Here is a 24,440-nt window from a genome sequence, read left to right as displayed (position 1 = left end):
GGGACGTGGGGGGATGGATGCTGATGCTGGTTTCACTGGAGGAGCCAGGAGGGAGACAGGGAGCATGGCGAGGTGCATTGAGACGGGGAGCTGGGGCTTGGGGCTCTTGGTGCCAAGTTTGGGGTCTCCAGGCTGGAGAAACGCCGCAGGGAGACCTCGGGGAGAGGTTGGGGAAGCTCAGTCCTATAGCAGGGGGAGATGGCTCAAAGCACGGAAAACTGAAATGTGAAAGCCCTGAGCCACCTTCGTCCTTTCCCCACCCCGTCGAGATCTCACCAAAGTGAGCAAAAACCATTTTGTGGCAGGAGCACGGCCACCGCTCCAGCGCACCCGAGCCTCAGGAAGGAGCTGGCTCCAGCTGTGTGATTAATGGCATTTCAAAGCCCCTAATTGGAGTGATTGCTCCTGACAGGCGAGGCTTGCCGCGGGAAGGCTGCCCGCCCGCACCTGGAAATCTGCTGCTGGCTCAGCGTGCGAGGGACGGAGCCCGTCCGTCTGTCCGTCTGTCCATCTGTCCGTGCCGGGAGGAGACAGACCCCTCCAGGAGAGGCACGGATCCCCAGGAAAGCCCTAAGTCACCCCCGCGGGGCTGAATGCAACCCCAGAAGCAGGCAGCACGGCATTAGGGAGGTTAAATCCTGCCTGGCACCCCGGGGTTTCAGCCATCACCCCCTGACGGTGCCGGGCACCGCGGTGCCATTTCCCGGCTCTCTCAGCCCAGCACCGTGGCTCCGCGGGGATCACCCATGAGTGTCGGTGTCCTCCCCTCTCAACGTGCAGTCAGGATGTGTTTCCATCCAGGATTACTCGGAGAGCAGCGCTGTGCAGCTGAGCAAGGAGTAACCCAAACCCCAGGGTCCTGAGCTCGTAGGAGGGCGGCAGGCTCCAAGGGTTCAAAGCTCAGCTCCCTCCGTCCTTCCCCAAAACCTGAAGGTACGTTAAAGCCCTCACCCCACGGGTGTATTCCCCCTGCTTGGAGCCTCTGGGGTTTGTGTTTTCATGCTTCTTCTTTGCAGAAGGAATTCTAGATTCGCCTGTAAGTGAAAGGGGAGGAATTGGGGTGATGGCCGATGCCGGGATCCTGCCCACCTCCGGAGAGCTCAGGGGTCCTGGAGGCTCTGCCCTGGCTCTCAGCTCCCTGGGCAGCCCCAAAAAGCAGCGAGGGCCTGGAAGGAAGGATCGCAGCAGGTTTCCCAGCATATCAGCAGCCCTCTGCGCAGCAGCCTCTGTGAAATCGGGGAGCCCGTTCTCCCCCTGATGTAAACAGGGACAGGGATTTTTGCCAGACCCCCACGCCCTGGGCAGGACGGGGAGAACGGCAGCCTCACGCAGGACCCCGCAGCAGGAGCACATCTGGAAACATCTGGAGCCCTGCACACAGCATCCCTGGCTCGCACTACACCCAGTGGCCAAGCAGGAGGGAGCTGGCAGCCGTGCCACGGCCCTGGGGTGCTGCTGAGGGCACCCACACCCTGCTCGGGGCTTGGTCCTTGGTGCCAGGGCTCAGCCGCGCGCCCCCCGCGCAGCAGGGAGGGGAGAGGGATTGGAGCCGGGAGCTTTCAGCCCGATTAAGTCGCGTTCGGCGCTCCCACATGAATAAATAAATCATGTAAAGAAGCATTAAGGCAGCTTAGTCTCCCTGGGAAATCGCCCTGGAGTTCTGCCTTTTTTTGGGGGCTGAGGGATGCCCCCACAGATCAGGAGGGGGCGGCTCGGCCGTGCGGCACCGGGGAGGGGGACGGGAGCTGCAGGCAGGAGCATCCCTGGGGCATCCCTGCCTGCCCCATCCATGGGTCTGCCCCACTGGGGGTCCCAGCAGCATCCAACTGCCCCAGTGCCCTGGAGGGATGCACAGTGCCACCTCCCCTGGTCCCCGGCCAGCCCAAGCCATGCAATTCCTCCGTGCAGCCAGGGTTTGGCTCCTTGGAGGTGCTGCAAAAGGGCTGTCGGCCTCGGGGGGTACTGAGCTGCGCCAAAAAAAAAGGGTTTCTTCAAGCAGGCTGCTTCCTAATAGCCTCTCAGACCCTTCCCAATAGGGCCTGACAAACTGCAGAAAGCTCCTCAGTGAAGCAGACCTCAGGAAGGCCCACAAAAGAGGAGGAATGGGATGGGAGAGGCACACTGAAAACCCCCCTTACCCCTCAAGGGAAGCGCCCCGCCGCGTCCCCCTTACCTGGTACATGCACATGCTGGGGTTAGTCCCATTGGGCAGGCGAGCAGCGCCGCTGGGTTTGCTCCCCGTGTTCATGCCGAGCCCTCATCTCCCGTGAGGCTGGCCGTGCCCGGAGCCCCCCTGCCCGTGCGGGGTAAAGCCGGGCAGCGGGGGGCAGCGGGCACCCGGGGCCGTTCCCCATGAGCCGCCCGCGCTCATCGCATCCCTCGCCGCAGGGCAGGGAGCTGGAGAGGGGCACCCAGGGGGCTGGCGGGCGCTGACCCAGTTTGCTCCGTCCGCACGCTGCCGTGCGTGGCGCCGAGGACCCTTTATTGGAGCAGGAGCTGGGAATAAATCCGCACGGTCCCTTAATCCGGGGCGGGCGGCGCGCTCAGGGTGACCCGGCTTGCTCTCCGCAGCGAGCGCTGGAGGGAGCAGAGGGGACACGAGCCACCAGCACGAGGTGCCCGGCACTTGGGGAGGTCTTAGGGAAGCTCTGGGGACGTGGAGTGACCCATCCGTGGGGCTGCCCTGGAAAGAGCTGTTGTTTTTTTTTGCTTCGGGCAGCCTGTGGAGAGCCCGGCTCCGAGCACAGGACGGGGGCTGCCTCCCTGCTGAGCTGCCTTCCCCTGTCTGGAGCGGAGGAGGGATGCAGAGAGCCAGCCGGCCACCATCCCAAGCTCTGCCCTGGCTCGTGCCACCCGTTTCAGCCCATCCATCGCCTCCTGGCTCCCTGGGGTGCCCCAAAGCCCAGCACCCCAGTGTTTGAAGCCTCCTGCTCAAAGGTGGGCAGCCAAGGCACCCCATGCAGCCCTGCGATGCTGTTCCCCCCTCTCCTCTCCTGACCTGAGCATCTTTCCTCGCGGAGGCTGAGCTCGAGTCCAGGTCCCCGGAGCGCCTGCAGCGGGTCCTGCTGGTGGAGGAGCCGGGATTGCGGCAACACCCAGCTCTGGGCAGAGCCAGGAACCCAACGGAGCCACAGCCAGCCCCGATTCCCCCGTGCCCTTGGCTGGCTCGCTCAGCACAGACCTCTGGCAGCCTCCCCGCGTGCTGCCCGTCTGCTCCAGCTCAGGGAACAGATGGGCCCGCCGCGATGCCTCCATCCCTGCTCGGCACCCAGCTCTGCCACCAGCGTTCCCACTCGGCGCAGAGAAAGTCCTGACACCTGAGCCCGCACCCCAGGGCAACGGGGCTGTGGAAAGGAGCCCTGCCGGGGAGGGAAGGGGCCTCCAGCGGTGGGGAAGAGCTGTGGTTAGCGGCCCCGTTTGGGGGCTCTGTAAATGTCAGCGGGGATTCGTGAAAGCAAGGGCTGCCCTGAGTCCCACGGGGATGGCTGGAGGCGGCCCCTTCCCCGCGCACTGCTTGGTGCCAATGGGCGAGCAGGGGCTCTGCATCTGCCTCCATCACCTCAGAGTGTCCTCGCGGGGGGTTTTGCCCCTTCTCTGTGCCCATTCCCCTGGGCGAGAGCAGAGATTACAGCTCCACGTTCCCTGTAAGGAGTCACGGACCAACGAGGGTACAGGGGAGAAGATGAGGTGAGAGATCCCACAGGTTTTACTCTTGGCACGAGATGTACGACACCCGGCACCATCACCGCCACCCACTAAGCCGGTCCTCCCAAAATCCCAGGCTAAACCCAAGATCTGAGCACCCGATTGCCCTCACACACCTCAGCACGGGCTCCTGCTCACCCCGGGGCCGTGTCCTTACCTGCGGGAGGGCAGAGTTGAGCTGCCTCTGGAGCTGGTCCCGCTCCCGGAGGGCCTCCTGCAAGCGGCTCTGGGTGACGGAGAGCGTCTCGCGGGTCTCCCGCAGGGTGTCCAGCAGCTTGTCCCTCTCGTCCAGCATGTTCACCATCAGCTGCTCGAAGTCGGCATCCGCCTCGGAGCCCTGGGGGGGGCCCAGGGGGTCCCCCTCGCTGATGGTGGGCATCACCTCGCACATCATGGCGAGACGGGGTGGGCAGGAGAGGGTGCTGGAGGCACCCGGCGGGGCGGGTGCTGGGTGCTGTCGAGCTGCAGGGCCCCGCTCACATCTCTATGGGCTCCCCGTGCACCCGAGAAGCCAGCAATGGAGAGGGCAACGGGGTGGTGAAGGTAGAGGGATGCCCCATCCCTTCTTGGGTGCCCACCGAGGGCTGTCGCAGGGACAAGGCGATGTCCTTAGCACCCACAAGGTCCTCGCGGTCTTAAATCCCCCTTGCTCAGCTGCTTGGCACCGCTGGTGCCATCGTGGCCCCTCTTGCTGCTGCTCTGATGCCTTTTTGGGGGGCTGGAGCATCCACGAGCCACGGGGATGCTCAGAGGGGGACGAGGTGACCCTTGGGGACACGTCGCAGTGGTGAGCTTGAGCTTGCAGCAGCGCAGGAAGGGCCTGGGGGATATTTGGGCTGCCCGGGCATGCTGAGGAGGAGTCGGATGAAGAGCGGTTTTTCTCCCGGAGGCGAAGCGAGATGGCCCCAGCTGGTGCAGGAGGGCGTCTCCGTTCGGTGCCGTGGCTCTTTAACCACAAAGCTGTGACCTGCAGGAGAGGGGACAGCGATCAGCTCCCTCCTGCTGCCCCCCAAACCCATGGGGCACCCACCCAGCACCCCGGGCTTTGCGAGTTTTGTAACTTTACGACAGATGAAACACTTGAGACTGGGTCTGGATGTCCTTATCTCACCCCCTTTCAAACCAAAAGGTGTGCCTGGACAAAAAGGAAGACCGGCACGCAGTTTGGGGCCAGAGCAGCCTGTTCTGGGCTTGGGAACTGGAAGAAAAGGCACGAACCGAGCCGCCCAGCCGCGCGCAAAGGAGCACAAAGAGATGCTCTCGTGCACGCCCAGCCGTGCAGACGCCCGCTGCCGAGGCCGGGGAGCCGTAGCTCCGTTCTTGGGATGACATTGGCTCATCAGCTGATGGGAAGTTCGACACAAAAACCCTCTAAAAATAGAGAAGCTCTGACAAAAGCAGCAGCCCCTCAGCATGCATCCAGCGCACTGCGGGTTACGCTCCAAGCCAGCTCCCCGCGTGCCAGGACAGGGGCTGGGGCGTCCCGCAGGTGGCTCTGCCACCTCCTCAGCCTTTACAGATGTAAGGCAGGTTCCTCGGGTGGGATAAGACCTCTTACAGGGATGTGATGCTGCCCTGAACCCTCAAAGGGGTGACTGGGATGGATGCGCACAGGACACCCCGTCCCCGCAGCATCCCAGCAAAAAGGAGGCCGGGGGGGGAAAGGCAGGGAGTGAGGCCCCCCTGCAGCTCCTGCTCGCCTTGGGTTGTGTTGGACACGAGCCCCATCCCCGTAACTCCCAGAATTAAGCAGGGGAAATGTTTTTCAGTCCTCCTTCCCCCAGTTGGTGTCCCAGCGGCCCCCAGCAGGGCCACGCCGCCAGGTCCTTCTGCAGACGCTCCCGGGATTTGGGCCAAGAAGAGCAGAAATCAGCCTTACTCCCCAGCCAAACCCTATCACCTTGGGTGCAAAACCCAAACTAAGCAGCTTTCACACCCCATCTCACTGCTGTGCCTCTGCTTGTGGGGGGAAAAGGTGTCTGAGGACAGACAGGAGCACCCCCTCGTTCCCACGCCACCCCAAACCACTGGATTTCCTCCGTTCTCCAAAAGGGATGGGAAATCCTTCGCTGCCACGCACCCTCCCCTCTGGGAGCGCAGCCGGCGGATGCGTGCAGGACGCGGTCCCTTCGGGGTGAAGCTCAGCATTTCTTCGGCCCCTGCATGCCCAGACGGGCACTTCCCAGCCCCTTGGGGCTTGTCGATGTGCACGATCACCCCAATGCACGATCACCCCCTGCCCGTGATTTCAGCAGCAGCAGCAGGGCCAAAAGCATCCCTTGGCTGCCGGGTGTCAGAGGGGTCCGAGCCTGCTCGGAAGCAGCAGCAAAAAGCTGCCAGCAAAGCTCAACCTTTCGGCTGTATCTGCTCAAAGTACAGAAATGCGGCTGCCTGGGTTTAGAGGGCCTTATCTGATGGGATAATCATTGGGTAGAGGAGCGAGGCTGCGAGGAGACAGCTGGTGAGCCGAGAAAACAGACACTGCGCAGCTCGAGCCTTTTGCTGGGTATTTTTAGTCCCGCGGGGCTGCCAGGCGCAGACTTGCTGGAAGCAGGTTTGTTGCCAGTGCAAACGTACTTTCTTTACTATCCCTCCCCCCCCAGAATGATGCTTTCCCCACTCTCTGGGATGGCAAAACAGCGCAGCCACGTCCCACCTACCACCGCTCGGAGAGGCTGGTTGGCGATGGCAGCACCTGGGTGTGGAGCAGCTGATGGAGAGCAGGGCTTTTTTTCTTGCCCCTGGGTGGATTATTTGCTCAGCACGACCCTGTAGCGAGCCATGCTGCTGGTGGGATGCTTGGCACCCACCCGGTACCCCCCAGGGAACCAAGGATCGCCCCAGCTTTCCCTCTTACACCAGGCTGAGAAGCACTCCCAGCACCTAGCCAGGCACAAATCCGCCTGCGCACCGAGGCGGGCGAGCTTGTGGTTTTTCTCTGAACAGCCTCACTCTCATCTCAAAGGAAAGGAAAAAAAAAAGAAAAGAAAAGCAAAAAAAAAAAAAAAAAAAAAAAAAAAAAAAAAAAAAAAAAACCTTCATGGCTCTGTCAGCGAGATCATCACCCCAGCAGGCAGCTGGCAAAGAGGGTTTAACGCGCACCTCGGAGGCAACAAGCTTGCGGAGATTGATCATCCCATAAAAACGTCAGTTTGATCTTTTCCTCTCCTAGAAAATCCTCCCAGCCGCCCAGCCCGGCCTCAGAAGAGCAGCGTGGTGCAGCCCACACCAGCACCCACAGCTCCCAGTGCCCTGGGGCTTCCCAGGCTGAACAGGGGGCTCTGCAACCCCAACCCCTTCCCAGCCAGGCCCGGGAGGAGGAAGGAGGGCGATGCCCTTTTGCTGCAGGTTTTTCCTCGCAGCAGTTCTTTTTTATAACCTTTTTCCCTGTGATGCTGCGTTAAACGTGGTTACAGGGACGGGCTGTGAAAGGGAGGTATCCTGAGATTTTGGGCGAGCCCGTCCCCATCGCTGCTCCTGCTGCTGGAGCCGTGTCCTGGCTCGAGGGCTGCCCACCCTGCTTGAAGCCGGGCGCTGTTTTGGAGCAGCCAGGGCAGCTCGAGCCACTGATCCTCCCTGATGCTGAGTTCAGCCTGTGGCCAGGACAGCCAGGGATAACCAGGGAAATTGGTGGATTCTGGCTGGAAACAAGGTGCCATTTTTTTAGCAGTGGTGGATTAGATTCCCATCCTGCAGGGTGAGACGGGAGAGTCACCGCTGCTGAGATTTGCATCACGGATGTGACTGAGCCCTGAGAAGAGATGTGGTGGTGCTTCCTCTCCTGCCTGGCCCCAGTCCCACATCTGGCAGGCACTGGGATGAGGGGTGAGTGAAGACTTTTTGCTGAAAAAAAAGCAAAAGTGCAGAAGCCACTCGAGGTCCCCATGCCTGCAGCAACGTGTCCTTCACTCCCCTGGGGACACAGCCCGACTCAGCCCTTGCTGGGGATGCAGCAGGACGGGATGCTTGGGCAGCACCTTCAGGGCTTGGACCCTGTCTCAGAGCTGGCAGGGAAGCATCGGGTGCCCCTAAAGCATCGAAGGATCCTGCAGACAATCAGAGGACTGCTGCTCCCAGCGTCTCACCTCAGTGCTTGCGCTTTTGCCCTGAAGGCTTGCTCCAAGCCCAAAAAGCGGTTCCCATCCTCAGCCTTTGCTTGCTCCAAGCTGCTCAGTCAGCGGAGAAACGGGGAGGCAAAATGTCCAGATCTGGCTCTTTCTTTGCAGGGAGAAGTAAAGTGTTAGTATTCAGCCGATATTTATAGTTCCCTGTGGGAGGGGAGGCATTACACACAACTTCCAGCGGGTATTTTCAGAAAGCCACCTGCTCCTCGCCATTGTGCAGAGCCACAATTGTTCTGCAACAAAAAGCTCATCAGAGGATGAGCCGAAATCTCCGCAGCACCCTGAGGGGCAGGCACGGGGTGCAGGGCACAGGGGACGAGCCCCCCAAGAGGGGCTGGCACCACACCGTGCCCAGCCACAGGCACCGATGCGCAGGACACGGCACCTCCAGGAGAGCGTCACCTCGGCCACGTTGCGGTTCCCGTCTCGGCCTCTCTGTTTCTGGATGCAAAATGCTCTCTGTGTCCTCGCCTGACCCCAGAGAAAGGCAAAATCTCCCTCTGTTGGTAGGAGGAACGTGGCATGGGAAGGGACTGCTGGGGGAAAGACACCAAGACCCAAACCGGTGTGCGCTGGGGTAAGATGAGAGATGGGAACGAACTGGAGGGGCTCCAAGCCGGATGATCCCTCCAACAAGTGGGATCCCAACGCCTGGCCAAGAGCCTCAGCAAGCCCAGGCTCACTTCAAACTTCATCCTCGGCTCCGCACCAGCCAAAAACCCAAACAAGGGGAGAGAGAACAACAGGGCTGACGTTACTGCTACACCTGCGAGGACGCCGGCGTGGCCAGGAGCTCACATGGGAACCCAGCAAGCGGCGAGGCGAGGAGCATCATCACTGCAATAAGCAGCCTTTGGGAGGACAAAGCTGGCTTCTCTCCGACTTCTGCCTCACTCGGGGTTAGTTTAAAGAAGCAGCAGGGGGGAAATGCAGTCCTACGTCTCCTCCAGAACCAGTATGCGGAGGTGAAGCAGCCCCTGGAAGCAGTGGGATCCCAGCAATCGAGCTGGGGGCCGTCCTCCTCGCTGCCAAACCAGCACCCACGCGTGCTAATTTATGCAGCGCCAGGGGAAGAGCCACCAGCACGGAGGGAGCTGCTGAAATCTGTGCCACGGCTGCAGCCAAGCCCTGAGAAAAGACAGAGGAGCCCCCTCACCCAGCCAGAGGCCAGGACCCGTGTTAATGCTGGCAGCTGGGGCTCGTGTCCTGGCCCTGGGGACATGGGAGGCTGCAGCCTGGAAGAAAACCCCCCTGCAAATGCCACGAGCATCCCGGAGCAGCGGCCACTCGCTGGCATCTCCTCCACACCCAGGTGCATCGTCCTCCTGCTGAGCACAGGCTGCGGATTTTCGGTTGAGGAAGAGCCCAGGGATGTGATTTGGACAGCAAAGTGGCAACCTGGGCTTTTAATGTGAAATCCGGGAAGGATCAGCACGCATTCAGAGCTAGCCATGGACAGACTGGGGAAGTGCCCAGTGCTGCTGGCTCCGGCTCGGACTGCGGCAGATTTGGGAACACATCCTTCAGCCTCACCAGGGGGGGTTCTGCAGCCAACACGGCCTGAACGGGAAAAGCAACAGCCCAGGAGCACGACCACGGCGAGGCCTCCAGAGCTCTCACCGTGCCCCCCATCCCACATGCAGGCAATCCAGGGGCGTCCCCAGATGCACCAAACCACCACTTTCCTGCACCCTCCCAAAGCATGGGAGGTTTTAATTCTTCCTGCCCAAGAAGAACACCAACGTCTCATCTTGACCCCAGCCAGAGGCACCTCGGGTCGTTTTGGTAACCCAGATTTGGGGGCTTCCCCTGGCATTCACCCCCTCTGCTTTCCCTTCCTTAGGCTGACCCCATTCCCCTGGGTTTCGCTTTAGCAAGTTATTCAATCCATTTGCTGGTGGCAGAGCCAACATTAAGCACTTTTTGCCCAGCTGCAGACACTCTTTGGTGGGGAGCGGGACCCCGGCGTGATGCTCAGCTCAGTGCAACTGCGCACCGAGCCTGGTGGGGCCAGATCCAGTGCCAGGACAGCTCCACGGAAAGGAAAAAAAACCATTCCATCTCCCCACGTGGTTTGGAGGGAGCTGATGAAGTGGAGAGAGGAGCGGAGAGGGCAGGATCAGGCCCTGGAAGCAGCAGGCAGAGATGCAGCTGGACTGCACCATGACCCCTGTCTGCCCCAGCCCAGGCCAGAAAACCCCCAGCCTCGCTCCTGCGCACCCGAGGGTGCCCCGAGAGGCAGAGAGGGCGCAGGCAGCCGGGTGTCAGCTCCTGGTGCCGCATCCCTGCGGTTTATGGCAAGTGACACAGGCAGAAGCAGCCACGCGGGGACATGCGAGGACAGTGACATTTACAAGGCGGCCGGGGGCAAGGCGCAGACACTCGAGCGCCGTCTGCCTCTGCGTAACCCACAGCAAGCGAGCCCACGTCTCCAACCCGGGCTCTTCATTAAATAAAATTAACCCACAGACGGAGCTCGTAGGCTTGTAGCCTCCAGCACCAGGGGCTAGGAAAGTGCCGAGTGCCAGCCCCAGCCGGGCAGCGCCGCGTGAGGGTTTCGTCTTTTCGTCTGCAGCCTTTTCAAGCTTCATTTTCATGCCGCATTTCTCGCGAGGAGATTTCGGTGGTGGCTCTGCCCCTGCGTGTCCCCAGACGTCCCCAGGCACGGGCTCAGCGTGCCAGCCAAGTGGGCTTCCCAAGGGCTTTGGGAACCGAGCTGAGGAAGGAAATCCAGGTCGGTGCCCCGTGGGAGAACAGCGGAGGCAGCTCAATCCTTATTAGCCACCAGGGAAACCACAAAGAGCACCTCAAAAATACCCAAGCATGGAAAAGCTCCAGCTGGAGCTTGCTCCTCCTGGACTGAATCCAGGAGGAAGCGATAACAGATAAGTCCAGCTCCCTCCAGAGATCCCAAGCTCTGGAGAAGATGGGGAAGAATAAACCAGCCTGTGTGAATGTCACCAGCTGCTGGCAGAGCCAGCTTCCAGCCCCCTTCTTCCCATCTCTCTTCATAAACCTGCACCCCCAGCCCAGCTAATGACCCCCAAATACCCCGTTAGGGGTAGGAAGGTTTTCCTGGTGATCCCTGCACCCACCTGCTTGGCACGGTCCCAAGGCTGCCTTGTCCTTGATCCTGTGCCCTGCACCCATCAGGGGTGCTCAGCGTGGGGCTGTGTGAGCAGAGAGAGCAGCCAGAGGAAAGGCTGCAGCCCAGCATGATTCTCCCAGTTTGGGGGTTTGGAAAAGCAGCACAAGCTTCAAATTGAGGGAACTAACACAAAAATTGCTCCAGAAAGCACGGGGAGTGCCGTGGTTTGCGTGTCGCGCTTTGCACCAGGGTAGCGGCGCTTCTCCGTGCCGGCAGAGCTCTCAACAGAGCTTTTATCATCACAAAAAGCAGCAGTGGGCATTAGTTCAGCTCAATTTCCAACTCGCTCCCTCTTAAAATGTCAGCTCTGCAGAGCTGAGCGAGCACAGCCCCGCTCCCCGGGGCAGCCCGGGCGCAGACCCGCTGCCAAAGACCCCTGCACGTCCCACTGCGAGGTCCCACAGCCATGCCCCGCTCACCCCAAAAGGCTGCAGGGGTGCTGGCCCCAAGCATGCCATTGTCACCCCTCCATCCGCCACCCCAAAAGGCATCCAAGAAGCATCCAGCCCCGTTAGGGAAAGCGCAATCCCCCCCCAGCACCCGGAGGGGCTCCTGCATACACAATGTCGTGCCCAACCCTGAGCACTCGTGGCAGAGATGATCCCAGCGAGGAGGAGAGAGCAGGATTTGGCCAATCCTTGCAGGACACCACCAGGAGAGGAGGGAACTGAGTTTGCAGCTCAGTGGGACTTTTAAAGACATTAAATGCAGGTTATTAAACGTGGCTGGAAAAGGCGCGTGTGTGGTGGTTTCCGTGCTGGTCCCACCAACTGAGCAGGCTCCTGGGGACACTTGGAAATGCAGGGGCCAGGAGACCTTAAAATCCCTAGAGGGGGGATGAGGGGAAGGGGCTGAACCCAACGTCACGTACCCTCTGTGTTCAAACCAAGCAGTATTAAAGCTCATGGGCTGAAAGGACGCACGTGGGGCTGGTGCAGCAACAGGGTGGGTTTGGGGGACGCTGCCAACTCCCTAGAGTAATGCAGAGGGAGTCACAAGAACAAGGGGAAGAACGGTGTAAGGGGGATGAATGGGCAAAATAAGGGCCAGGAAACAAACACAGAGTTCCCAGCTCTGCCAGGACAGAGTGACGACCATCAGGCACAGCAGCTAAGACAATTTTTACTAAGTTTAGCGACAATGTTTGCAGGCAGCTTTAAGTTTCTGACTCCTTTACGGCACAGTTTTGGATTCTGGCCATCCTCCAGTGCCCAGCTCCACCAGCGCTGGCCTAGGGATGGTTCCCCCCAAAGCAGCCTGTCCCCAGGACCCACGGTGCCACCAGCGCAATGCCAGGGCTGTGCTGTCCCCTCCAGGCAACGCAGGGGGAAAAAATAACACATGCCAGGGGCTGGAGGGATGCTCAGCCAAGCAGAAGTAGCCACAGCACCATGCCCTGCCCTGACTTTCCCAGGCTCGGATGTTCCCTGCAGCCCACCTGAGGGGACCTCTCCCTGCCACAAGACACGGACACGTCGGCTGAGCAATGCTCAGGGTGCGCACAGCTGGCAGACAGAGCTCCCGACCTCGTCTGCATGATTAAATGCCCCGATTCATCCCACCCAGCTTTGGAAGGGGACAGCTGCAAGCTCTCTCCTGCTGTGATGCAGTGATTCGAGGCCAGGCGCCGTGTGGCACCGTGGTAACACCCCCAGCAGGACCTGCGGTCCGTGCGGGCAGACACCAACACCTCCCCGACACAGAAACCCACCCAGTGCAGGGAGCTCAGAGGGACGGAGCTCACCCCACACTCAGGACCTTGAAAACGTCCCGTGGGGTTTTTAAGGGCTGTCCTCCACAAGGGGCATGGCCCTGCTGCAGGACCTGGAGGATTTCAGGCTTGGCGAGCCGCAGGCGCAGCATTCAGGGCACCCCTGGGTCTGCACACCACGTCCCTGAGGCATCTCCGTAGGTCCGAGGAGGAAATCCTTCCATGCACGGAGCAGACACGGAGCTGGGCCTTTTCCCAAGGGCTGAAAGAAGGACTAAATCCTTATTAAGGAATGGGAGAATTTAGTTCCTGAGGTCCAAGAGTGCCCAAATCGGGTCTCCCCATCCCCTCTGCCCCCTGTGAAGCACGTGGCCATCCTCCTGCCACGTCTGGCCTGGGGAACACGAGGCAGGAGAGGGCTTCTGGGTCAATCCTGGTCTCGTGGAGGGGAACAGATGGGTTTTCTGGTGGGACCGACATTCTGAAAAGCAATTACACATGAAGACGTCCCCAACAGACTACGCTGTGCTCTGGCCCAGGGCCCGAGTCATCTTGGGTTTGGATTTTAATTAGGCCCGTTTTGGGTATCTGTTCTCTACTTCCCTCCAGATAATGATTTAATTATTACAGACATGTCTTCAAATTAGCAGCTTCCTCAGTGGATTATTCAGCTGGGATCTCCTCAATTACGGAGCCCATCTCAGTGCCATCAAAAAAAAAAAAAAAGAGGCTGGAGAGAGCACAAAGGAAAACCAAAACCCTTCCTGGAAAGAGAAGAGCAGGGGCCACTGCGGAGCCCTTCTCCTCCCTTCGTCCATCACAGTGGGTGAAGAAGCCTGGCTTCAAAACACACCCTGAGCACTTGCATGATGCAGAACCATGGCATCAGGGCTGCTCTCGTCCTGCCGCCACCAAGCCCTGTGACCCCACAAGTCAACGGAGAGTCCAAGGGGGAGAAGGAGAAAGGGATGCTCCAGCAGGTGGGACACAGAGCTGCTGCTGGGCATCCCCTCTGCTGGGAACACGTGTTTGGGGAGCCCTGAGGAGAAGGGAGCTCAGGGAGAGGGACCTTTTCAACAGCAGGACCCCCAGCATTTCCCTCGCTGGTCATGCTGCAATCCCCACACTGCAGCCAGGGGAGCAGATTTCGCTGCAGCCGCTGGAAGAGCGCTGCCGCCTCTCCCTGCTGCGATGGGAGCAGGGGCCGCAGCGGGAAATCTCCGCTGGCTCCTCTGTCGCTGCAGCTCCCGCTCCGGCACACCGCGAGCTTAAACCAGCTGCAGCTCCTGCCGCTGCAGGAGGAGCCCTCGAGAGCAGCCACGCAACGTCTGCGGCTGGAAACGCAGCCCAGGGCTCTCGGAAAGGAAAAAAAAAATGCAAGCGCCCCACTTGCGAGGCTGGAGCAGCCCTCCTCCTCCTCCTCCTCCTCCTCCAGCTCCCTGCCTGAACGCAAGGAAAGCAGGCGGGCAGCAAAAATAGCCCAGCTCAGCAGCCCGCTTCCCAGCTCACAGGGCTGGGGAGAGACCCCAGGCATCACCTTGGGCTGTCCTCCCCGCCAGCGCTCACAAGCCACGGGGCGTTTTGGAGCTCTCCACCCCATCAAATCTGCTAGGAGAGATCATCACATCCGAGAGCGAGAGAAAAGGCCGTAACCACGCAAAGCCATCAGCTTCATTTCCTTAAGAAAGCGGGCTAAAGAAGATGGGAGTGGAAGCGACACAAAAGAGAAAGAGAGAAGGATATTCATTAACCCGATCAAGCCTCCTGGAATATGATAACAGCGGCAATAGCGGACACCTCCCCTCTGGCTGAGGACAAAGAAAGGCTCCCTAGTTATGAAGAACAGGAAGAAAATTGGAGTGGAAGAGAGGAAATGATGTCTGAAATGTCAGATGTTATTAAAAAGCCTTTATCTACAGCGAAACGATGGGTGATGAGAGCAGGGATACGACGGGAAGCCGAGCAGCTGGAGAAGCAGCGAGACGGGGAGAAAGCAGCTGAGAAGGGCTCTGTGGCCCCCCAAAAGCTGCCCTGGTGACTCCGGCAGGAGGCTGGCTGCTGGAGGTGCACGTGGGGAGAAATGTGAGGACCACGGGGAGCCCAGGGGCCGTGCCAGCGAGGCGGGCAGCAGGCAGCAGCTCCGAGGAGCCCCGCGGCAGCCTCGACCCACGGCGGATCAGGGAGTCCCCACCGAGCTGCGGTGAAATGCCTCCGTGTTTTGAAGCGCCCTTTGCAGAGACCCCAGCCCTGCTCCTTGCCACCCCCTGGGCCACGCTGCCTCTGCACCACCTCGCGAGGTCCCTGCTGTCTTCACGGATGCCACCTCCCCTTCCCAGGGCACCTGCGGCACCGTCGGCACAGCAAGAACCCGCCTCTGCCAGCATCACGAGCCGAAAAGCAAATCGAGCAGCCCCTCCGGCTTCCCCACAAGCAGCAGCCAGCGTGGGGACACCCACACCTGCAAATTCCTGGGGCTGTCCCCCCTCCCAAAGAACCCCTGGGGCTGTCCCCTCTCCCAAGGAGCCGAGCCGCAGCATCCACGGCCGAGCAGAGCCGCAGCCGGTGCCCAGGCCAGGTGGCCCCGCGTGGCCCCGGCTTTTTCAGGCTGGCAAGAGGAGAGCCTGTGTTGGGTGGGTGTCACGAAGCATTGCGGGCTCTCAGCTCCCACACCGGAGCAAAGACAGCTCCAGCCCAGCCCAGGAGGCTCGAGCCGTTGTCGCTCCGCTCTGCTTCTTCCAGCGCCGACACAAAGCCCCTCTCCAGCTCGCTGCCACTGAGATGAGCTCAGCCCTCCCCAGCCTCCCCGGCATCTCAGGCGCAGCGACGCGAGGAGGTTTGCAGGCAGGAGCAGCTCAGCCTCCCCGCCGCAGCCTCCCCGCTGCTTGGCACCGTTTCCCCAGGCGAGCTGCGTGTGCGGATAACGCCCCCCGAGCGGAGACCCCGAGGCGCACGCACCAAGCTCCCACCCGGCAAACCGCCGGAGGCAGGCGGGCACGCTCCGAGCCTCGCCTCGGCTCCGCTGTAATATATTCACAACATGGCCAGAGGTGCTCTGAATCCGACAATATTCGCTGCTGGGAAAGCAGCAAGGAGCCAGGGCCAAACCGCGCGCGGCGCCCTGCCACAGCAAGGTCGAGACGGGCAGGACGCCGGGCGCTGCAGCCACACGGAGCACGGACTCCTTTGAACTCAGACCGTCACCTTCAGAGGCTGATACGGAGAGGACAAAGCCGTCACAGCAGCCACCACCACCTCCTCCTCCTCCTCCTGCTGGAGGAGCTGTCCACAGGCAGCCTGCTCTGGTTCCCGGGGAGAGAAGCGCCCGTCCTGCACCCACGAGTCCTCGTAGATGTGCCAAAGCTTTGGGTATCCCCCGGCGTGCTCGGCAGCTGCCCTTTGCAGAGGATCGGCCTCCATCCAAGGCGATGGGGATGGAGCAGGGCAAAGGGAGGCTCTGCATCCCCCGGGGGTGATCTGCACCATCTCACGCTTTTGGGAGTGATGCCCGTGACAGCGTGGCATCAGCTCGCCGCGTGTGCGCACCCGCCCTGGAGGACAGAGGGGGAAGAAAGCTCGGGTCGAGCACAGCAGCTTGGGAAGATCCTTCTGCTTCCTCCTCCAGAACAGGTCTTTGGCATTTCAGGGCCCACCAGGACAGCCCATGGCGGAGTGGGGAGGGAAGCTGGAAGAAGTCCAGGCACTGAGCGATGGGGGACCTGAAGCAGGTCTGAAGGACCAGGGCAGCGCTCCCGATGGGTCCCCGCATCTGACCCCACACAGGGCAGCGGCAGCACCTCCCTGGCCCCTCCAGCAGCTGGATTTCCTCCTACTCACAGCAGAGAGAAAAGGAAAACACGTGGCAAATGCCTGCCAGCTCCATGGGGATGGTGGTTCGGTTCCTCACTTTCTCAGCCTTCAAAATCTTTTTTTTTATATATATTTTTTATTTTTATTTTTTGCAGGACTCAGGGAATTATAGCTGCTTGCATCCATGGCTTGACCATACTGCAGCAGGGTGTAGGAGTCGTGGCTACCAGCCAGCCTCAAGCCTATGCTCACCCACCACTGAAGCTGCAATTACAGGTCAGGGATGAACTCACCCAGCAGCGTGCTCGTTTATCACACGGACAGGAAAATCCTGGTGCCTTCAACCCAAAGTATCCAAAACCAGCATGCCTACTCAGAGCACCGCTTGTGTTTATAGCTTCAGCACCTCTCACCTATGCTGAAATTCAGTTTTGCCATCTACCACACCCTTTGCAGCTCCAAAATCCCCCGGCTTGAGCCACCGAGCTGCCCGCAGCTCTCCAGTTTGCTGCTTCACCCCCCGATCACGGCACAGCCACCAGCTCCTAGCTTCACTCGACGAGCTCTCCCTGCCCTGCCAGGAGGCCAGCGAGGTCAAGGGCCTGAAATCTGCGGGATAAAAGCCTGCCTGCTTCTGAACTACACGGCAGCCTGCCCAGAGCCCCGTGCAAAATGAAAACCCCAGCACGGGCTCTGCGTTCGCCCATCGAGGTTCACCCCAGCTGCTCGCACCGGAGCCGTCAGCCCCCTTCCCTCTTCTCCACACCTCAAGCCAGACACGGACACGCAAATATTTAAATACATTTACCGCACAGAGGAAGGAACAGGCTCGTGGGACACGCGAGTGGAGGGTTAGCAGGGATGAATCACAAAGCACCGCGTTTTCTGACAGCTCCTGGAGCACGCAGCGATCAGAGGGCACCCAGACAGGCCCCCACCTCTGATCTCCTCACCACAAGAGGCTGGGAGGGCTCCCGAGATGCTCCCAGGATGGGCTGGAAGGGATTTTGGCAACGCTTTTCTCATGCCCTGTCCTGCGATGGAAACAGCCTGGGCAGCCCTTCCCCGGGAAGGTCACCAGCAGCGACGGCACCTTCTGTGGCAACAGCTTCAGGCCCCTTGCTCTGGTGATGGGACGATTTTTGGGGTGTATTTTGCTTAATGTGGAGGTGCCACGTTATGGGATGGGTATTTCCCCTCCCAGGCCCTGCTTCCCCAAAAAGACCTGAGTAGGAAACCTGGCAGCGCCGAGCACAAGTAATAAATGTTCATTTACTCCGAGGATTGACAGAGCTGCTGCATTATTTAAACCCCGGCTCTCAAGAGCAGAACTTCACCCTCTGTAGCGTAACAGATGTCCTGCACTGAGCCATGCAGCAATATTTAAATAAAAAATGGTGGCTGTACAATAGCCAAGTCATTTGAAAATTAAAGCGCTGGTATTTTTAGGCAGCAGGAGTATGTGTGGGAGAGATCTCAAAGTGCAGGCTGATGCCATTTGCTGCAGGGCAGTTAGAATTAGATTTATTGACGACGTGTGATTTGAAAGCGACACCAGCGTTCACGAAGAGCCATGCAGTGATCAGCAATGCTGGGGCTTATTTTGGCTTCATTTTAGGAGACAAAATATCTTTATATACACGTAAACGCAAAGGACATGCGGAACAAAACCCGTTTCTGCATGCAGAGATCCTCGGATTGCCACCTCCAAAAACGGTCACTACAGAACTCTTGTAACTAAATTAACAGCAAGAAGATGATCAAAAGAAAAAAAAGAAAAAAAAAAAAAAAGCTCATTTTTAAAATGGCAGTCCCAAAGTGATGGCAATAATCTAGTGATTAGCATCCAAGCTGTGACGCTGAGGAATAGGAGAGAGAAATCTCACCTCTCCATCAAAGCCAGCCACTTTCTGGGTGGCACACGTGGATCTCGGGCAGCATTGATGAAACAAACCTGTTCTGGACCCAAAAGAGAAGCCTTTTGGCCAGGGGAGCTCACTAAGAAACATTTAGCCCGTTCTGGGATGCTCCCATGGGTGGTGCCGGGATTTCAAGGCACGATGCTTCACCAAACCCCAGTGGGGTCAGGCTTGGGTCTGTCCCCCAGAGACCGAGGCAAAGAGAGTGCAGAGCCCTCCAGAGCAGGACCCTGAGCCACCCGGGTACTTTGAGAGCTCCGCAGATGTCATCTCGCATCCTCACCCCAACAAATCACACCCTCACAAGGTGCTCATGCGTATGTGGGACAGTCGGGGACCAGAATAACTTGGCTGAGCAGCGTGTGAAGGAATCAGCCAAGCCAAAAATAACCTCTGGACCTTTTTCTGACTCCTTCCTGCAAAACAGTTGAGGGAGGTAGCCAGAAAGAGGCTGAGATGTGGTTCGTACAGCTGCCAGGCACTGGATTACAGGGAAGATTAACTGGATTTTGGGGGGCTGTAAAATTCGTATGAGCCCATCCTTCTCCTCACTGTCTGCAACCCCTGGCACCACGAGGTCTTGCATGGCGAATCGTACCAGCCACCACCGAGAAGCCTATTAAGTTCATGATTAAAAGCTTCAGATCAGGTTTACGACACGCATGTTAACGGCTTGGCAAGGCTATAAACGCCCTGCCCGGTTCTGGCAGCCAAAGGGCCAGGCTTTGGCAGGCGAGGCTCCATCCGAGGATGCACTGCATGAACGAGGCTCCTGGAGAGGCAAATTTTGGGGGTGGAAGGCAGCCCCACATCCCCCTGCCCCACGCTGCGACCACCCAGGGCACAGCCCAGCTCCTACCTCTTGGCTACCAAACCCTCCGGGTGCCGCAGCAGCGCATCTCGAACGATGGGGAGGCAAAACCCATCTAATTACGGAGACGATTCATTTCTACCAAGAAAACTGGGGAAGATGGAGCTTTAAACCAGCAGATGAGCAGCCCTTCGGGTCCCTTCTCCCCCGAGCTGCCCCATCCCATCCCAACCGTGGCCCCGCTGCTCTCTCCATGAGGCTGGATGGGAAGAGCATCCCTCCCCATCACCCGGCCCCGCGGCACAGCTCTCGCTATTTAAAGAAACCGGCCACACGCTGCCAGCATCTCCCCTCCCTGCAGAGGAGCAGAGCCCATGCCCGGGGGTTCCTGACGTGCCACTGCCTCTGCGACCCTCTGGCACACAGCACCGGGGGCTCAGCACCGCTGCCCGAGGCTGGGGAGGCTGCAGAGAAGGGAGGCATCGCTCGCAGCAGGCAGCAAAACGCCCCGGGAACTGCCCTCTCCTGGAAATCCGTCGCAACGGGCAGGAGGATGAGGGAAATGATCTCTCATCTGTCACTTGTTTTCTGTTTCTTTGTGTGTGTGTTTTTGTGTTTTTTTGTTGTTTTTTTTTTTTTTTTGAGGCAATTAAAGGCAGCCACCCAGCCGGTACCTCCTTGCGCCTGCTAAGAGAAGCGTGGAAGAAATTGAAAAATGGGAGCTGAAAAAAAATAAATAAATCTGCATTTCAGACAAATTCCGGCCTTGCCTGTTTCTGCAGGATCACAGCGCTGGAGACAGCGACCTGTGAGCTGATTTAAAACATCAGGAAGAAAATTCAGGAAAAGGAGAGGTGACTTTGAGCAGACAGGGTCAGGCCCTTCTGCCCCCGCTGACTTCTGGCCCTGTCTTTTGGAGAAGTTTTGGCACCCAGCTCCTGGCTCCCTCCACCTGTGGGAGAGAAACCACAGTGCCCCGGTGCTGCACAGGGCCCGGCGGGGCTGCTCCCAGCACAGCTTTGCCCAAAAATGATAGAGAATGAGGAGAACCCACTTCATTCCTTAGGGTGCCCTCACCATAAAACCTATTCCGATGGCTTTGCAACGTCCCCGCAAGGATTCCAACCTGCTGGACCACAGCGCAAACAGAATTAACATCTGATTGTAGCAGAACAACTTTTTATTTATTTTTTTTCTTCTCCCGAACCATTTTTCACTGCTTCTGCTCCAGATGGGCCCCGGTGCAGACCTGTCCCTCCTTCCCAAATGTGGGAGAGCGCCCACGCGCACGCCCGCCTCCGAGCCTTTTGGCATCGCTCACGGAGAGTCCCTGCAAGTGCTGGAAGCTCCCCCAGGAGCCCGGCTGGGACCCACCTGCAGAGTCCACACCCAAGCTGTCACCCTCGGCCCCAGCTGACCGTCACCCCCCACGCCTGGCGCCCACGTTTCACACAAAGCATCTGTAAAGCGGGGGTGGCTGTGGCATTTAGCAGCGCTCTCGGAAGAAAAGATGGGCGAAGGATCCAAACCTCCTCCATTTAACAGCCTGGAGACCTCCCAGCTCACTTTTGGGAGCCATCTGGGAAACCTCAGACTCAGCAAAGCACGCTTGAGGAGAAAATTAATTGTAAAATACGGGCTTCAGGGTTTGCTAAAGAATCTGGTACCTCTCTGCACTGCTGGACAGCATTAAATGGCACCTCCCAGGCAGTGGACGCACTGACACCGAAGCTGCTCCACTTCCCTAGGAGTGGAGACCTTTGCAGTTGTGTCCCTGGTTGTGTTAAGCACCCTGCGAGGCTCCAGGGCTGTGTCCCCCGAGGTTTGGTGCCAGCTCCCACCTCCAACACGGTGCCAGGCTCTTCCCAGTGCCACCCAGCCCTGTCACCCGCCCCTCATCCTTGCACCACCGTCCTCCTCTCCAACACCGTCACCCAGAAAGGGCAAGGCTTGCGCTACAGCCCCTCAAAACACACAGATGTGGACTTTTTCAGGGTGTTTTCTACTCCATGCACCTCCTGAGAAGACTGACAACAGGCAGGGACCCAAAGCTCCAGCAGGCTCAACCCCCAGCATCTGCACTTCAGCTGCTGGCGAGCGCCGAGGCACTGCCAGACCAAGCCCCAGCGCGGAGCGGGACCCGCCTGTGCTCACCACAAAGCCAGAAAAGTCACACAGAGACGGACGAGCCGTTTAATCCCACATCTGCCAAGCTACAGCTGACCCAGCCACCCAGAAAGCCAGATCCAATCAATCCAACCACCAGTCCCACCACCCGTGCCTTGGAACTGGCCGGTTTGGGGGCTCCCTGCCATCCTCCAGCTGGTGGTTGGGGTCCTGGGCAAGCGCCGGGCCAGGCAGCTCTGTCTCATGGAGAGAGGCAGGAGAAAAAAAGCTGGAGAGTCACTCGTGCATCTGAGCACCAGCCACCTCTGCTCACGGCTCCCTGACAAATTCCCATGGAAGCTCACAGACATCGGTCCCATTTCCCAACCAGCACCCTCCTGCGATGCCCACGGGGACCAACACATCATGGCATCCTCCAGCGAGACACCTGCATCTCCCAGAACATCAGAGCTACCAAGACACCGAATTTCCATCTCCTCAAAAGCCCGGGCAGTGGCGCAACCAAGCCCCCGAGGCACCCAGACCCATTCAGCCAGGTACCAACCTCCAGCTCACGATGTGGTGGCACCGAACCCAGCAGGAGAACCCCGACCCAGCGCACGAGCAGATGCTGCCAAATAAGCTTCAGCGAATATTTTGCCAGCACCGACTTGGCCAAACCCCTGTAAGGTTTTGCAGGGCTTTAACGAAACCCAGCTCCCTAAGCCAATTGCTGGGATAATGATGCAATTTGCGGGATAAACAAGCCCCCCGAAGGGCTGGTGTTGTTCAGGAGGAAATCACGGTGTCTGGAGGCAGCTCGCCACGGCCGACAGGAGGATGGGAAGCAGAGCGAGCACAGCTGGAAGGGGCCAGGCTGGCTGCTGGCTGCTCGCTGGACCCATCCAGCCCCGGGGCTCGGTGATAACCCAGCCGATGCTGAGCTCTGGGCAGCACCAGCCCCGCGAGCATCCTCCCTGCAAGCATCCCCATGCGCTCCCGGGGCTCGGTGCAAGGCAGATGCTCGCAGGGAGGGTGCTCGAGGGGCTGCTCCAGCCCCAAGCTCGGCCCTGGATGGATGCTCACGGGCTGGAGACGGCGCTGAGGGAGGCAGGAGGCTGGGAAAGCGGAGGAGCAGAAGGCCATGGGTAAGGAGCGATCCCATCAGGATGCCACCCCATAAGGTGGGAGCGTGGAGGGGGTAAAAAGGGGAGGTTTGGGACCACACCGGGGAGCAGCTTGGGGCAGAGAGAGGCTGGAAAGCAGGGAACCCCCCTCCCTGTAACCACTCCTGGGCTACAGCAATCGCAGCCCCCCTCGCCCTGCAGCCGCAGGGGGAGATGCGGCCACCCTAAATCCCTCCTGTCCATGCGGAATAGGGCAGACCCCAGCCAGGGGTCCATGATACGGGGGGGGCATATCCACCAAACCCCTCGGCTCATGCTTCGGGGCGACAGCCCAGCCTGGGGAGAGGGTGGGGGGAGAGATGCCAGCCCCCCACTCAGACCCTACCCAAGGGAAACGGGGCTCATTCAGCACATCCCTGACTCAGGGCCCCCCCCGGGGAGCAAAAAGCACCCCCAGCTCGCAGCACCCCCTCCCCCGTTGCCCTAAGGGAACGATGGGGGGGGCAGCGCATCCCTGCATGGCACAGCATCCTCACCCCAACCCCACCGCGGAGCGGCAAGCCCCAAAAGAGGGGACAAGGGGGGGGCACGGAGCATCCTTTGGGGCTACCGAAACCCCCCCAAACCGCAAGGGGAGCGGCACGGGGAGATGGGGGGGGGCGCAGCAGCATCCCCTGCCGAGCCCTCCCAGGAGGGGCGATGGGGGCTGAGCATCCCCTGGCCGAGCCGGGGAGGGTCTCAGCATCCCGGGAGGGGGCTCAGCATCCGTGGGGGGGTCTCAGCATCCCTGGGGGGGGGCTCAGCATCCGGCCCCGCCCGCACTCACCGGCCGCCGAAGCCGCTGGAAGCCGCCGCCGCCGCCGCCGCCGCCCGCCCCTGCGTCGCCCTCCCCGCCTGGCCACGCCCCCACCGGCCACGCCCCTGCTTTGGCCACGCCCCCCAATGAGTACCCGAGGGGGGGTGGGAAAAGATTTTGGGGAAGGGGGGTGCAAGGATTTGGGGTTGGGGACTCGGGGAGGGGTGAGATGGGGTGTGGGGTTAGGAGCCTGCGTGGGGCTGCAGGAGCCTTCGCAGGGGGTGAAATCTTTCCTGGGGGGGGGGTAAAATCCTTCCTGGGGGGTAAAACCCACCCCCCATGGGGCAAAAAATGCCCTTGGGGGGCAGTTTTCCCCCTAAGGGAGCTTGAGCCCCTTTGAAGGCAGCAGCCCCAGGGTGGGAAGGGTCCCCCAAGTCCTCACCCGGGGCAGCAGCAGGGCTGTGGGGTGCCCCCCACCCAGGAGGGCAGCTGAGCCCTGGGTGCCCCATAACCCCCCCAGGAGCGAAGGGGGGTGATTAACGCAGTGCCATGCTTCGTTAGCAGGTGAGCAATTAATTTGGGGCCTCTTAAAGCCCAGGTGAGTGCTCGCTACCTTGTGGGGTCACCACACCCAGAGCACCTTAGGGTGCCCCACTCAGGATGTGGCAGTGGCGGTTTCTCCACCTCACGGACTCCCAGAGCCCATTTTTGGTGGTTTTACCAGCTAATTTGGGGGAAGATCCCAGAAGATAAATGCCACCGGTGTCACCAGCCTGCGGGATCCGTGGCCAGACCTGGAAGCAGCCACCTCGGTGGGTGAAACCCCCTCCGTTTTCCACACCAGTAAGAGGGCTGCTTCTTAAAAATACCGCTTTAATACAGTTCCCACATAACGATGACGAATCGCATAGCCCAAAGAAAAACATTTTTCGAGTGTCCAAGCAACCGAGGAGGTAGGTAAAGCCATCAGCCTCGGGATCTGGTTGTATCAGCTGCTCCAAAAATAGAGGAATGCGATTAGGAATCGTGTTTTTTTTTTTTTTTTTTTTTTTGTGTGTGTGTCAAGGAATGACCTTTTCTGTCAGGGAAAATCAAAACTTGATTGTCAGATCCGCTCTCTGCTGATAAAATAGAGCGTTTTAGGGTAATAAGGTATTTGAGGAAACTCCGACAGAAACATGCCGGG

General features: G+C 59.6%; 1 protein-coding gene across 4 annotated transcripts in view; it reads right to left on the bottom strand.

The window, feature by feature from the left end:
- PPFIA4 (PTPRF interacting protein alpha 4) overlaps nucleotides 1-23,348 on the bottom strand; it is a 47,789-nt gene extending 24,441 nt beyond the window's left edge. For 3 of the 4 annotated variants that reach the window (XM_084497683.1, XM_084497685.1, XM_084497686.1), the window contains exons 1-2: nucleotides 23,285-23,348; nucleotides 3,863-4,672 (exon numbers count right to left, since the gene is read on the bottom strand). In XM_084497683.1, coding sequence (XP_084353809.1) covers nucleotides 3,863-4,099 — 237 coding nt within the window. In that variant the 5' untranslated portion in view covers nucleotides 4,100-4,672; nucleotides 23,285-23,348. Of the gene's footprint in view, nucleotides 1-3,862; nucleotides 4,673-19,273; nucleotides 19,361-23,284 lie in introns of those variants that run through there. The other variant, XM_084497684.1, reaches the window with a different exon arrangement.
- Nucleotides 23,349-24,440: the final 1,092 nt, after the last annotated feature.

This window comes from Aythya ferina (assembly GCF_964211825.1).
Source record: "Aythya ferina genome assembly, chromosome: 25".
NCBI classification, from domain to species: Eukaryota; Metazoa; Chordata; class Aves; order Anseriformes; family Anatidae; genus Aythya; species Aythya ferina.
Note: the sequence above shows the minus strand (reverse complement) of the source record. Positions and strands in the feature narration are given on the sequence as shown.